This window comes from Lutra lutra, chromosome 3, assembly GCF_902655055.1.
Source record: "Lutra lutra chromosome 3, mLutLut1.2, whole genome shotgun sequence".
NCBI classification, from domain to species: domain Eukaryota; kingdom Metazoa; phylum Chordata; class Mammalia; order Carnivora; family Mustelidae; genus Lutra; species Lutra lutra.
Genome location: NC_062280.1, coordinates 170,167,039 through 170,180,687, shown reverse-complemented (window position 1 = coordinate 170,180,687; position 13,649 = coordinate 170,167,039). Strand labels below are relative to the sequence as shown.

General features: G+C 45.6%; 1 protein-coding gene across 1 annotated transcript; it reads left to right on the top strand.

Moving 5' to 3' along the window:
- Positions 1-1,997: 1,997 nt before the first annotated feature.
- On the top strand, positions 1,998-8,685 carry KCTD12 (potassium channel tetramerization domain containing 12). Its single transcript, XM_047720161.1, has one exon. It carries the CDS (start codon positions 2,584-2,586, stop codon positions 3,565-3,567), a length of 984 nt encoding a protein of 327 aa, XP_047576117.1. The 5' UTR covers positions 1,998-2,583; the 3' UTR covers positions 3,568-8,685.
- Positions 8,686-13,649: the final 4,964 nt, after the last annotated feature.

Below are 13,649 nucleotides of genomic sequence, written 5' to 3'. Positions count from 1 at the left end.
ATCGAGGAAGGGAAGCAGGCTCCCCACCCAGCAGGGAGCCCGATGCGGGACTTGATCCCAGGACCCTGAGATCATGACCTGAGCCGAAGGCAGAGGCTTTAACCCACTGAGCAACCCAGGTGCCATGAATCCTGTAGAGTCTTGTAGGCCAATGAAAGGAATTTGGTTTTTATTCTTTAGTCAAGTGGGAAGCCACTGGGAGGCTTTGGGCACAGAGACATGATCTGATTTAGGTTATAATAGGATCCCTCCTTTTGTTCTGGTGATAAAATATTAAATAAAAATATAAATATTTTAGGGGGCAAAGGGGAGTGCAGTTAGCAGACCAATGCAATAATCCAGGTAAGAGATGGTGGGTGGCTTGGTCCAGGGTGGTGATTGTGGGCAGGGAAGGACTTGGTAGTCTGGACGTATTTTAAGGGGGAACTGAAAGGATCTGCTGGTACAATGAACAAAGTAATGATACAAAAGTATATAGAGAAAGAAGGCCTTTCTGGGGTTTATAGAAAAGAGACTGGTTTTGTCAGTCTTGTGACACTGATATACCAAATAGTAGCACAACCATCTAGAAATTCAGCTTCAGAGCTTGGAACTTTTTGTGTCATCTATTATTTATTCAAAAGAACCAACAAAAAAGAGCAGTCAAATATATTCAGTATCAAAATCTGTACTTGCAATTAAGTGAGCTAGTTTGGGGCTGGATCGTATTTCAGCCTCTGACACGAATGAGATAATTGTTCAACAGACATAAACATTTCAAAGTAAAAAATGACACTTATCCGTGAGAAGACTGTAAAGTTCATTGGGTAGTTACAACAAGGGGAAACATTATTATGGAGAACAAAGATCTGCCCTGATTTATCCTGACTGACGATATGTACTTCAAACTGATCTGACAACCGCTCAGACTTCTGACCCTTTGCCTGCTGGGCTGCGCGGAAAGCACTTTGGATCGTATTTCAACCTTGCCTTCTTCGCTATAGGGCCTTGGCAAAGAGCGGTGCAGAACTATTCATTGACATGGGGATTTCTTAACATCCTCCCTCCGCCCTCTCTTCTGTCCTCGTTCTTTAGTGCTCAGTAGCGCTCTTATTTTCCGAAGTCAGGATCAGATCATCACCAATATGAAATTTCTGAATGTGTTGGGCCTGGCTGGGCTGGCACGTGGAAGGCGCAATCCAGCGGGCTCCTCGGCCTGCGAAGCCAGGGAAGGGCTGGCGAGGTGCGGGAGGAGGAGTCCTCTGGGCTGCAGCGCGCCAGGTGAATGCGAGCAGGGAGGATTCAGGGCACCAGGTGGGATCCAGAGGGGCCTCCACAAGTACAGAGGCCCTGAGACTAGAGGCAACCTTCAGAGGACCGCGTGGAATGACCGCGGGGCACCTGGACCTTTGAGAAGAGAAACACGCAGGGGCGGAAAGGTGGTTTTTACAAATTACGTTAGATCTGCAAAACCTGCTTATTTTACCGCGAGATTCAGCGAAGGCTGAACGGGACCGGGAGGCTCAGCGGTTCCTTCGGCCTCACCACGCCGGCAGCCTGGCCTCGAAGGCGCCACGGGAGGAGGCCTCGTCCTCCACGTTCGGCAACGCGCCACGAAGTCACTCCTCGAGCGCACCCGACTTCTCCGGGAGCCACAGCAGCTCATTTCCTCCCACCCTGAGGTCTCTCAACCAGAGTTTGCCTCCTCAGCCATGAAAGAAACTGTCGGAGAGAGTTCTACGGCTGGAGAGCGAGGTTAGTTTTCTGTTTCTCGGCTTTTCCGAGACTACTCGTTAACGTCAGTAGTATCTGGCTGCCTCGGGCCTGGGGCGGCCCCTTCGTCCCTCCAGCTTTCTGGCCTCTCTTGAGAACTTTCGGGAACACAACATTCGACTAGGGCAGCGCCACAGCTCCGAGGTTTAAAGTGGCCAGTTCCGGAGGCGGCCGGGCCGGGGCGGCCACGCACTTGGACTGCCCGGGCGGGGGGAGCCGGAAAGTTCACGTCCTCCTCCCAGGCGGGGTTAGGAGGGGAGAGGGCGCCGTGACTGCCCCTCCGAAGGAAGCTGGTCCTTCGAAGCGGCCGGTCCCAAGCTCCATCCGTTTTGCGGGGGAACAAAGTTGGGCGGGAGCGTGAAGGGCTGGAGCGCGGGCCCGGCGAGGTGGAGGTGGGGCGGCGGGGGAGTCGGGTCGTCCCCGACGCGCGCGAGCCGGGGTGGAGCCAGCAGCCGGGCGCGGCGTCAGCGTTTAGGATGCAAATCGATTCCTGGCTCCGCCGGCGCCCCCTCCCGCCCGGGGGAGCAAGGCTCCGCCGCTCCACCGCCGCCCACGCCTCCTGCGCGCCGCGGCGCCCGAGCTGGCGGCTCTACTTAAGCCGCGCGCCGGCCGAGACCCGGCACTCGCCTGGAGCGCGCGGGCGAGGCGGGCCGAGCGCACCGCGGTCCTCGGGGGCGCACAGCAGCGCGCTCGCACCGCTGGGCTCTGCGCGGCTCCAGGCGGCTGCGGCGGCCAGAGCGCAGGGCTGAGCCAGAGTCCGGCAAAGGCGGCGGCGGCTTCGGTGCGCAGCCCCGTTCCCTGCCACCACCCCAGACCGGCCCCCTCTTTGCCATGGCTCTAGCGGACAGCACACGTGGATTACCCAACGGGGGCGGCGGCGGGGGTGGCAGCGGCTCCTCGTCCTCCTCGGCGGAGCCGCCGCTCTTCCCCGATATCGTGGAGCTGAACGTGGGGGGCCAGGTGTATGTGACCCGGCGCTGCACCGTGGTGTCGGTGCCCGACTCGCTGCTCTGGCGCATGTTCACGCAGCAGCAGCCGCAGGAGCTGGCCCGGGACAGCAAAGGCCGCTTCTTTCTGGACCGAGACGGCTTCCTCTTCCGCTACATCCTGGATTACCTGCGGGACTTGCAGCTCGTGCTGCCCGACTATTTCCCCGAGCGCAGCCGGCTGCAGCGCGAGGCCGAGTACTTCGAGCTGCCCGAGCTCGTGCGCCGCCTCGGGGCGCCCCAGCAGCCCGGCCCCGGGCCGCCGCCTCCGCACTCGCGGCGCGGGGTGCAGAAGGAGGGCTCGCTGGGCGACGAGCTGCTGCCGCTCGGCTACGCGGAGCCCGAGCAGCAAGAGGGCTCGTCTGCCGGGGCGCCGTCGCCCACGCTGGAGCTGGCTAGCCGCAGCCCGTCCGGGGGTGCGGCGGGCCCGCTGCTCACGCCGTCCCAGTCGCTGGACGGCAGCCGGCGCTCGGGCTACATCACCATCGGCTACCGCGGCTCCTACACTATCGGGCGGGACGCGCAGGCAGACGCCAAGTTCCGGCGAGTGGCACGCATCACGGTGTGCGGCAAGACGTCGCTGGCCAAGGAGGTGTTCGGCGACACCCTGAATGAGAGCCGGGACCCTGACCGGCCTCCCGAGCGCTACACTTCGCGCTATTACCTCAAGTTCAACTTCCTGGAGCAGGCCTTCGACAAGCTGTCCGAGTCGGGCTTCCACATGGTGGCGTGCAGTTCCACGGGCACCTGCGCCTTCGCCAGCAGCACCGACCAGAGCGAGGACAAGATCTGGACCAGCTACACCGAGTACGTCTTCTGCCGGGAGTGAGCTCCCCAGACCCCCTCGCGACTCCAGCGCTCCCATCCCCCACTTTCCTGCTCCTACCCCACGCCTTTCCGTTCCCGTGTCTCCCACCTTTAGTAGCTGGGCCAGGCCCACTCACGCCCCACTTGAGAACCTGCAGCCGCAAATCCTCTTGGCTTCTTCGTCTTCTTTGGACCCCGCTAACCGAGAGAACCCAGATGTACCCCTTCCAGTGCTTCCTCTGCCCCCCTGACTCAAACCACCCCTCCCCTGGATTGTCCTTGAGTCTGGATCTAATGAGGCAGTGTGGCCACAAAGTCACCAAGTACCTGGGAATGGCAGAATTGTTCAGAACCTGATGGGACTCTGTCCAGTGTGTAGAAGATTCCCTGAAATCCCAAGCCTTTTTGACTCTTTCGCGGCTCGAGAGATCAGAATTGATAACACTGGGACTAGTTAGTGTTTTCAAAGGTCATTATGTAGCCTTTGTGACCCTCTTTAAAGGTAGAGTTTTAGAGAGCTGGATGGAAGACTCGACCTGGAATTAGGATCCCGTGGAGACAGAGACTACAAAATAAAGTTTTGACAAGTTAATAGGTAGAAGTAGGAAAAGAATCTAGTGCTGGCACAATGAAGGATCATATCTTTTCCGTGCACAATGAAAAGTCTTCGCCTGTGGCTTAAACTTGTAGAAAGTTACCCTCCTGCGTGGGGAGGCATCCTTTCTCCTTGGCTCCAGCGCCCGCTTCCCTTAGTTGGACAGGTCGACGTGGCTGCCTTTACCGGCGAGAGGGAGCAAGAGTGCTGACGCTAGCAAGGGCGAGACAGCCCAGGTCACCCAGCACTGCGGGAAGCCACCTGGCTGTGACCGTAAACGGAGCTGGGTAGCATAATGCACGTCGTGGGTATTAGGAAAGCCCGTATTCTTGCAGTGAATGGCAGTAGGACCTTAGCTTGTAAGACTTGGGGGGTGGGAATGGGAGGGAGGAAGGAGGGGTGAATGGGTGGGAAGGGAGCAGCAGACACATTCATTTATTATTTGAAAGTTGGAAGTTTGTGCCATCCGTTTGAGTACACGCACATTTAAAAAAATAGTACACACAAACATGCAAAGCATTTTGTAAAGATTAGTAACAGATCTACTCTTATCTGGCAGTTTATTGAACTAACTGTTTTGAGTCCTAAACTTAGAAGTTGCTGATACTTACATAACCTAACCAAAGAGTTACCCAGTAGTTTTTGAACTTCAGTTTAGCTTTTTTCTGAACTTTATTTTCTTGTTGATTATAAATCCTGATTTTAAGATCTATTAACGAGCAAAATCTGTTTGGTCTTGGTTACTTAAACTTAAGATCTCTTCTTAAAAATCCTTATTTTCTTCAAGCCCAGCCAATGTTGACTTCTGGGCAAACCCCGAAAACGCCAATTCTTCCTGCAGATGGTTTGAAATTAAGGTGGAATCTCTTTGGGTGACAGAGCTGCAGAGAGACAGAAGCACCCACGCTGCCCATCTGTACATAGCTATACAATGAAACGTTTGTAAACAAAGGCAAGAAAGTGCTTACAAGTGGGCTCAGCAATAAAATCGTGTTTTTAGGTAAATGCAAGAGAAACAGAAGGAGACCTGGTTGCCTTATACCTTTACTCTAACATGGAATAAATCCCCACCGCATATTCTATCTACACCTTAGGTGAAGGGAAGTGAATCCTTGTCTTTTCATGCTGTGAGGCTCCTTTGGATATTCTGTGATGACAGAGAAGCCTTTCCTTTTTCATGAGTTACAGCAGTTTCTCTGAAGTATGTTTTTAAAGATTTTGTAAGAGTCGTTTTCAGTGTTCAAATTAGTGCTATTTTTTCTTCTTTTTAAAAATGAATCTTGTACTGTATCTTACTATGTCCGTAACAGATACTAAGAATTGGAACAGTTTTATTCTTACAACTCATGTGATCCAACCTGTATATACCATATATAAACATTTTACACGAATCATTTAGTTTTTTAATTCATTTACTAATGCTAAGTAATTTTCTGTATTTACCCCCAGTAACATGCATCAGATGGTGTATATACTAAAGCAACATGTTTTCATGAGTTTCTTAGATCCTTGTCTCTGGGGACACTGGGTTAGGAAAAAATACCTGATTATAAAACTGAGTTTGCTCCATACTTTTTTCCTTAGCTATTAATTATGTACTAATAATATGTCAGTTAACTGTCCACTTAAAAAGAAGGTACCTGTATTTTTAACCCACTAATTCCTTTTTTTTTTTTAATTGGTAAACACATTTGAGGTCTTTTCATTGGACTTACATTTTTAGAAAGGTAAAGTTAGGTTGGTATATAAAGACAGTAATTGTAAGGGAAATGGAAGTAGAAATCCAGGAAGTTGTGTTTGTGTGTATGTTGGGTGTGTTCTCAGAGTAGGTAGTGCAACAGAGCTTATCTCTTTTTCAAGCCTGAAATGATTTAGCAAAGTCGCTTTCTGGACAAAAGAGCATCACAGATTTCTTCACCCTCTGTGGTGTTCTGTTAGATTGTTTGACAAACAACACATATGTGAGAACATCTTAGGACAGTTCAAAGCCACTGAGAGGAGGCAAGACTCTGGGATTCTGATTTTCTCTGTTAAATCTGCACAATTCCAGGAGTTATGGGACAGTGCTAAAGTTTTGTTTGTGCCACTCAAGTCTTAATGAATTTTATGTCGTAAATCTTTGAGTTGAACTATTTGCTTCTTTGGGCACATGGATTTTACTTTCCCACACATTCTGGCTGCCCAGCAATGCTCCCCTCCCTTTGCATTATGTCAAAGACTGGGAATTTAAATGATCAGAGATCATAAACTGACTTATTTTCCTAGGAATGACTGTTCCCTCTAAGGTTGGCAGTCGAAAAATGCAAATATTCTACTTTTAGCCCAAAGTGAAGGCTGGGTAGGAAACTCATTCTTTGCTGGGTGGCTTAGATTACTGTGGCTAGGTGACTTAGCATGGGTGCTTTTGGGTCCCTTCTCTTCCCTGTACTGTGGGCCACAGAAGGACCCTTTGTGATCTACAAAGTGGGCTGGAGTGTTACTTGTCACCTCTGATCTTGGATGGGATATCGAGGGTCCGTATCAGTAAGCCCTCCAAAGATACCATTCAGATAACCTGGGAGAATGTCATAAATTCTTCACATAATTATGACTGCATGAAACTGACCCAGTATAGCGTGCATTTACCTATGTAATGGCTTTAATGACCGTCTGGTTCATAAGTACAAGTGAGTGACATGGGATTTAACAAATTTTATTAAAAAAAAAAGATAGTTGGCAGTGGTGGTTAGAGACACAGGTACCTCGTCCAGTGCTTTTGCACCAGGAGTTGGATAAATTGCCTATTTTTTAAGTACATGTAGACCATGAACCATATTCAGTCTAATTTTTCAGATTGTATGTTGTGGAAAATATTCCTTAGAGGTGTGAGACTTGGAAATTTTTGGAAAATTTTTTTCCCCTTTCCGTACTGTTTTTATTCTTGTGCTGCTGCTGCTTTTTTTCCTTTTCTTTCTTTCCTTTTTTTTTTTTTTTTTTTTTTTTTTTTTTTTTTGTGGTGGTGGCGGCGGCGTTTTTTTTGCTTGTTGTTTTTTTTTTTTTTTGCCTTTTTTTTTTTGGCATTGATAGCAAAGTGAAAATTTATGAAACTAGCCAAAATTGTCTTCTCTTTCAAACCAGATCCATATATGGGGCCTGTTGCTTCTCTGAGGAAATGCACAATCTGAATTCTCAGACAAAAATGGGCAACTGGCAATTCTTTAACATATCCCAATTTTTATTGGAATTTTCCATGGAATGTCATTACATTGAAGCCATGTAAGGTGAAGCTTTGGTAATTTTTTACTTTTTAAATTATGGTAAATTCTAATCCAAACATTTTGTACACCACATGAAAAATGCTAAATTTTAGTACACGTATTTAGAAAAGTATTGACTAGAAGGGTTGAATTCTGTAAGAATTTCTTTTATAGTCTCAATCATAAGTACCTTATTCAATTGACTTAAATTTCTAAAATAGTAGACTGAATATTTTTTATTGTAAACTTAGAGTAAATCCTTTGGAATTTCTTTTGTTTTTTCCTTATGATAACTCATTTAAAAAACTGAATTAGTTTTCTTAGATTACCTAAGTCTGTCTCTTGAGAATAAATAAAATACTCTTGGGTTTTCAGTGGCTATAGTACCTGGTACAGGGTTTCCTAGAGCCAGAAACAAGTTATGTTGAAGTTAATTTTTCTTTGTCACAATTGTGGACAATAAAATCTTAAAGATCTTTGAATTTGAAGATTTAGATTCTCTACTGGGGCCTTTGAAACTTAGATGGAAGAAATCCAAGCAGACTAATTTACATTAGAGTTTACTCTTGTGTGGTAGGAAGATGAATATTTGACCAAGAATTCTTGTCACCTTATACATTTTGTGGATCCCCCCCCCCCGCCAAGTTTTTTTGTATTTTAAATGTATTTTGAGGTATGTGAACATTAATTGTAATGTAAACTATTTTACAGCTGTGTTTGTGACTTTATAGGCAGGTGAATTTTACCATTACTATTGAACACAAATGATAATTTGTTTGTGACCACTTACACATCATTAGTGACATGTAATGACAAAAGTTTAAAACGTCCATTGTGGATGTTAATTTTGAAGACCTAAATTATATGTTGTTTAAATTTTTCCCTACATCTGAAAAACTCTTAACTGCCAAACAATGTAAGATTCCCACAGAGCTCTCTGGGATTATGCAATTGTTGAAAACATTACATGCTAAATGATACGTATAACTGAGCCATTTTCTCAAAATAGAAGGGGAAAAGAAAAAAAAATTAACGATTATCAGACTTTCCTCATGAAACAGAAAGCCAAGAAAAAAAAAATCCCTCTGTATTTTAAAAAAGACAGTTGAGACGTGCCCATACTTTAAGTGAGAATTTCTTCAACCGTCTAAATGCTCTAGAGATTTTTGTTTTCCCTGTTCACAACCAGTTGTATAAGAGACCTACTCGATACTGTTTTCCTCCCTGTGTGTGAAGTAATGAATCATTGATTATGTGACTTGTTATGTATTCTATTAAACACTAAAGAATAAAACATTCACTCCTTTAATTATTCCTTTTGGCTCCAGTGTATGGATTGGCTTGAACAGTGGTCTGATTTCATTTAAGGGGTTAAGTACTGGGAATGAATGCTTCCCAGGTTGTTGTGGGGCTGTTGATGAACATTGGGTCCTCAGAACTCCTCACTGTGTAACTGGCCAGCTTGGCCAGGAGTGAACAGGCTTCTGCCCCAATTTATTGTCTGTTGTATGCCTGTTAAGGTGGGTTGTTACTCAGGGTGGAGGAAGAGTCCTTCCCATTTTCTTTGACCTCAGTCTTAGCAGCACATGCCAATTATTTCAAACGTGGGGAATGAAGGGAAAGTTGCCTTTTAAAGTTTGTAGGGGTGGTTCAGTTAAGTGTCTCACTCCTGATTTCAGCTCAGGTCATGATCTCTGGGTCTTGATATCAAGCCCTGTGTTGGGATCCATGCTGGGCATGGAGCCTGCTTAAGATTCTCTCTCTTTCTGTCTGTCCCTCCTGGCTCATAATTGCACTCTCTCTCTCTCTCTCTCAAAAAAAAAAAAAAAAAAGGGGGGAAAAGAAAAAAGTTTGTAGGGAAAAAGAAATAGAAACTTTGAGACATGCCTTAATTAAAAGTACAATTTGTGAAGATAAATTTCCACAGAATGTTGGGAGAGGATCTGCATTTTTATGATAGGGTCTCTCCCCTGCTTCGCCTCTATCAGTGGTGACCCTCCTCTTGAAAGAGAGCACAGAGCTTTCCAGACCGAGAAATCAGCCAAGCTGCAGGCGAGGGCAGCAGCCTGGTCTGCTGGGCTGTGGCGCCGGAAGCCAGGAGTGGCTCGTGGAGAGGGAGCCGGGCTTCGCCCTTCCTCTTTGCTTTTGCCTGTACTTCCTCTAGATAGCTTTTGTTCTGAAAGTGTGTGTGTTTATGTACAAATACACACATAATTTTGTTTTTGGAAAGTTTATGTGGAAACTTTGAGCAATGTAATTTTTATATATCATAACAAGTGAGTCTTCCTCCTCCAGTAACCCCTGGAGGGGTTTTTCTCCCCAGGGGGAACCATTGGTGTGTTGTTACAAAGACATTCTATATATAATCAATATATATATATTCCTCCTTTTTTTCTGTTCAGCAGGAATTATACCTGCCCCGTGCCCCACGTTCTTCTTTGAACCACGTGTTCTGGAGCTCTTGCCATGCGTGCCTGAGTGTGTAGCAATGATGCACCTCCTTTGACTTGATAGCTACGTGGTATTTTGTGTGGTGGGTCATTGTCTGGATATGCTACCATTTATTTCACCAGTCCTTGATGGGCGTTTAAGTTTTCAGGTGTTTTGTTTCTACTCCAAAGAGTGCTGTATTGAGTATCTTTTCACATAGATGCAAATATATGAGTCTTTATTGTATGAAATTATGCCAAGACAGAAATCACCTGTAGGTGGTATTTTCTGTAGTGGTTATGGAAATGGTAAGATTCACTGGGAATTCTCAAGGGAATGGGGATATGGTGGATGGAGTAACTCTAGAATCATTAGATATACAACTATGAAGGTTTTTTTTTTGTTGTTGTTGGTTTTTTTTTTTTTTTTTTTAAGATTCTATTTGGGGCACCAGGGTGGGTCAGTGGGTTAAAGCCTCTGCCTTCAGCTTGGGTCATGGTCTCAAGGTCCTGGGATCGAGTCCCGTGATGGGCTCTCTGCTCAGCAGGGAGCCTGCTTTCTCCTCTCTCTCTGCCTGCCTCTCTGCCTCCTTGTGATCTTTCTCTGTGTGTCAAATAAATAAATAAAATCTATAAAATAAAAGTATGTCCTCCCTTCCATGTCCTCCATTTTTTCTCCTCCCTCCCATGTCCTCCATTTTTTCTATTTCTGAATGTCACCCTTATCCATTTTTATTCTAGGGCTTTTTGCCCCCCATGAATTAAAGATGACACTTGGTTTTTAGGAATATAGTGTAGAAAGAGGAGCCATAATGTCAATGTATTCTCTAGGGGAAAGTTGAAAGGATAGGAAGCTATAGAATAAATATGGGGCCCTTTCCGGGAATATCAGTTCGACTAACTGAGATGCGTATATTTGAGTTGGGAAATTAAGTCATTTAACTGTCAGGTAATTTACAAGAAAATTGGTTTCGTTTTATGGAAAAAATGATAAATTTACAAGAACTTCCAAGAGAGAACCCTAAACATTAAAGATATTCTGACCTTGTACAATCTTCAGGACAGTTCACCTTCCTCTGTCATTAACAACTTGGTGGTAAGGTTGAGAACTTCTGCTGGTATGTGCTGGGCTTGTTTCTTGATGAATGGGGAAAATGTTAACCTCTTTTTTTTTTTTTTTTTTTTTTTAAGATTTTATTTATTCAGGGTGCCTGGGTGGCTCAGGTCACGATCAGGTCATGATCCCAGGGTTCTGGGATCGAACCCCATATCGGGCTCTCTGCTCAGCAGGGAGCCTGCTTCCCTCTCTTTCTCTCTGCCTGCCTCTCTGCCTGCTTGTGATCTCTGTCAAATAAATAAGTAAAATATTTTTTAAAAAAGATTTTATTTATTCATTTGAGAGAGAGACGGGGGGGGGAGAGAGCGAGAGAGAGTGTGAGAGAGTACAAGCAGGGGAGGGGCAGAGGGAGAAGCTGACTCCCAGTGATCTGGGATCCCAGTGTGGGGCTTGATCCCAGTACCTGGAGATCACAACCTGAACCGAAGGCAGGCGTTTAACCATCTGAGCCACCCAGGTACCCCAAATGTTAACCTCCTAAGTTCTCAGCTTTATTCCGTTTATATAAGAAGTTTCAAGGTCAGTTTCTCTTTGGGGCCAAAATGAACCTCTCTCTCCAATCACAGATCCCCCTTAGAGTGGCCTATGGGGCAAGGTAGAAAGGAGGCACTCAAGGGCCACTTTAGGCCATTAATTCTTAACTTGGCTGCTGCAACTTTTCCCCATGTACAGCCATCCAGCATTCACTTATTCAAAATCTCTTTGAGAACCCACTATGTGCCGGACTGTGCCAATTCTGTGCCAGAATGAATAAGCAGTGAACATGAGAAGGGAGACAAATAATAAGAAACTTGGAGATGCAGTGTTGGGATAGTCTGAGTAATTGTTGGAGAAAGGAAGGGGGATACCTGACTCAGCCTTATGCTTCCTGGAGGAGAAGGTGCCAGAAACGAGGCTTATAGGTTAAGAAGAGAAAGGGCAGGGGCTTTCTAAGCATAGGCCAGCTTCCTGAGAAAAGACCTGAACACAGTGAGCACCAGAGCCTCATGGGGGAGAAAAAAGCCCTCCTCCCACAAAAACAAAAACAAAACATAAAACCCCAGCTAACCAACAAAAAAGCTGGAGAGGAAGTGAGAGCCAGAGCACGGTGAACCTCATATACCGTGTTCAAAGATAGAGATGTTAGTTAATTCTTAGTGTTTACTGAATAATTTTAAGCAAGGTGTGAAATAAAAAATAATGCCACTTTTTCAGAGATCCCTGGGAGCTTCGTCGGGGATGCTTTGATGGGCCTCAGGAGCTGGAAGCCAGTTAGGCAACTGTGTGCGGGGTCAGGTTTATGTACCCTGAGCCCCATGCAGAGCACCTGGCTGTAAAGGGGGTAAGGTTTTGTTCACCTTTCTCCCCCCTGTTAAACCACTCAGGCTACTAGGTTTTCTGTGAGAATTGCTTACAATGTATTGGGAACACCATGTTTATGTTTATGAACATGACCTTTCCCCCGCAATTGTTTTGAATATACTTACTAGCTCCTAAGAAGGATTCACACCCCCGTTGTCCTGTTTTTCAAAGGGAAAAAGCTTCAAAGGGAAAAAGAAGTACAGGATTGCTGAGCTGGTGGTGATATTTGTGTTTGTGTGTGTGGGGGGGTGGGTGTCCACCTTGAGCACGGAAGGGGTTTGGAGTAAGGGACATCCTGGATCGAGGAGGGGGTCCCGTTCCTCTGGACTTGCCTTGACATGGATGGAGGAGGAGAGGACGAAGGAGAAGAGGACTGTTGCTCTTGGTTGTAATGGAGAAAAAATGACCACTCCAACCTGACCGAAGACATGTTGTCTTTTTATTCATCTATGTGCAAAACCGTAGTGCAAGTAAAATTAAAGCAGAAGAACAAGAAGGAAAAAAGATGAAGCACAGTAATGACAGATTCTAAAATTAGTTATGTGGACTTCCCCTTTGTTTTAGTAACAGACATTTCCCAAGTGATTTACAAATTGTTCCTCATTAATTCATTCCCTCTCTCCCTTCTACTACTTTCCAAGTGGGTGAGGGAGAGAATCTAAGGTTAGAACAAGCCCTTGTTTCTGTATATAGAAGGGAAAGGGGAGTAGAAGTATCTTCTTGTTCAACCTTTATCTGTCTTTGAAAAACATTGAATGAAACCACATGGTTTTGAGCGAGAGGAATGTGAAGGACATTGGGCGTTCAGGCTGCCTGCTGACTGGGCTGCTTGCTTCTCCATTATGGTGTGGTGTTTTAATCTTCACTCAGCCTTGACATTGATTTACCCATTTATGAGGGGTGGTGGTGGGGGGGAACATTTATTTCTTTGTATTTGCCTCAGGGCTTAACACAGTACCTAGCCCATAATAGGTCATCAATAAAAGTTTGTTGAATAAATAAATGGATGCTCACGTTCATTCATCCTTTTTCAGGTGTTAGAAAAAGACCAAACTTAAAATTTGCCCTTTTTTTTTTTTTTGGTAGCACTTCTAAGAATCAATAATCCCTCTTTTTACATATATATTTTTTGAGAAATTATAACTGCAGTTTCATAAATAAATAGAAATGACTATGCCTCTCTCTGACTTGAAAGTTACAAAGGTTACAAAAAGACCTAAACTAATGTGGGCATTTTTATTAGGTGGCAGCTGCTCTGAAACCCCAAATCTTGATAATGTTTCCATTTTATGGTGGAAGTCAAGTTCACTGAGAGCCATGTTACAGGCTTTCATCCAGGGCTATTCTTTATTACAAAGTTTTGAAAACCTTAACTGGAAAGTTTCA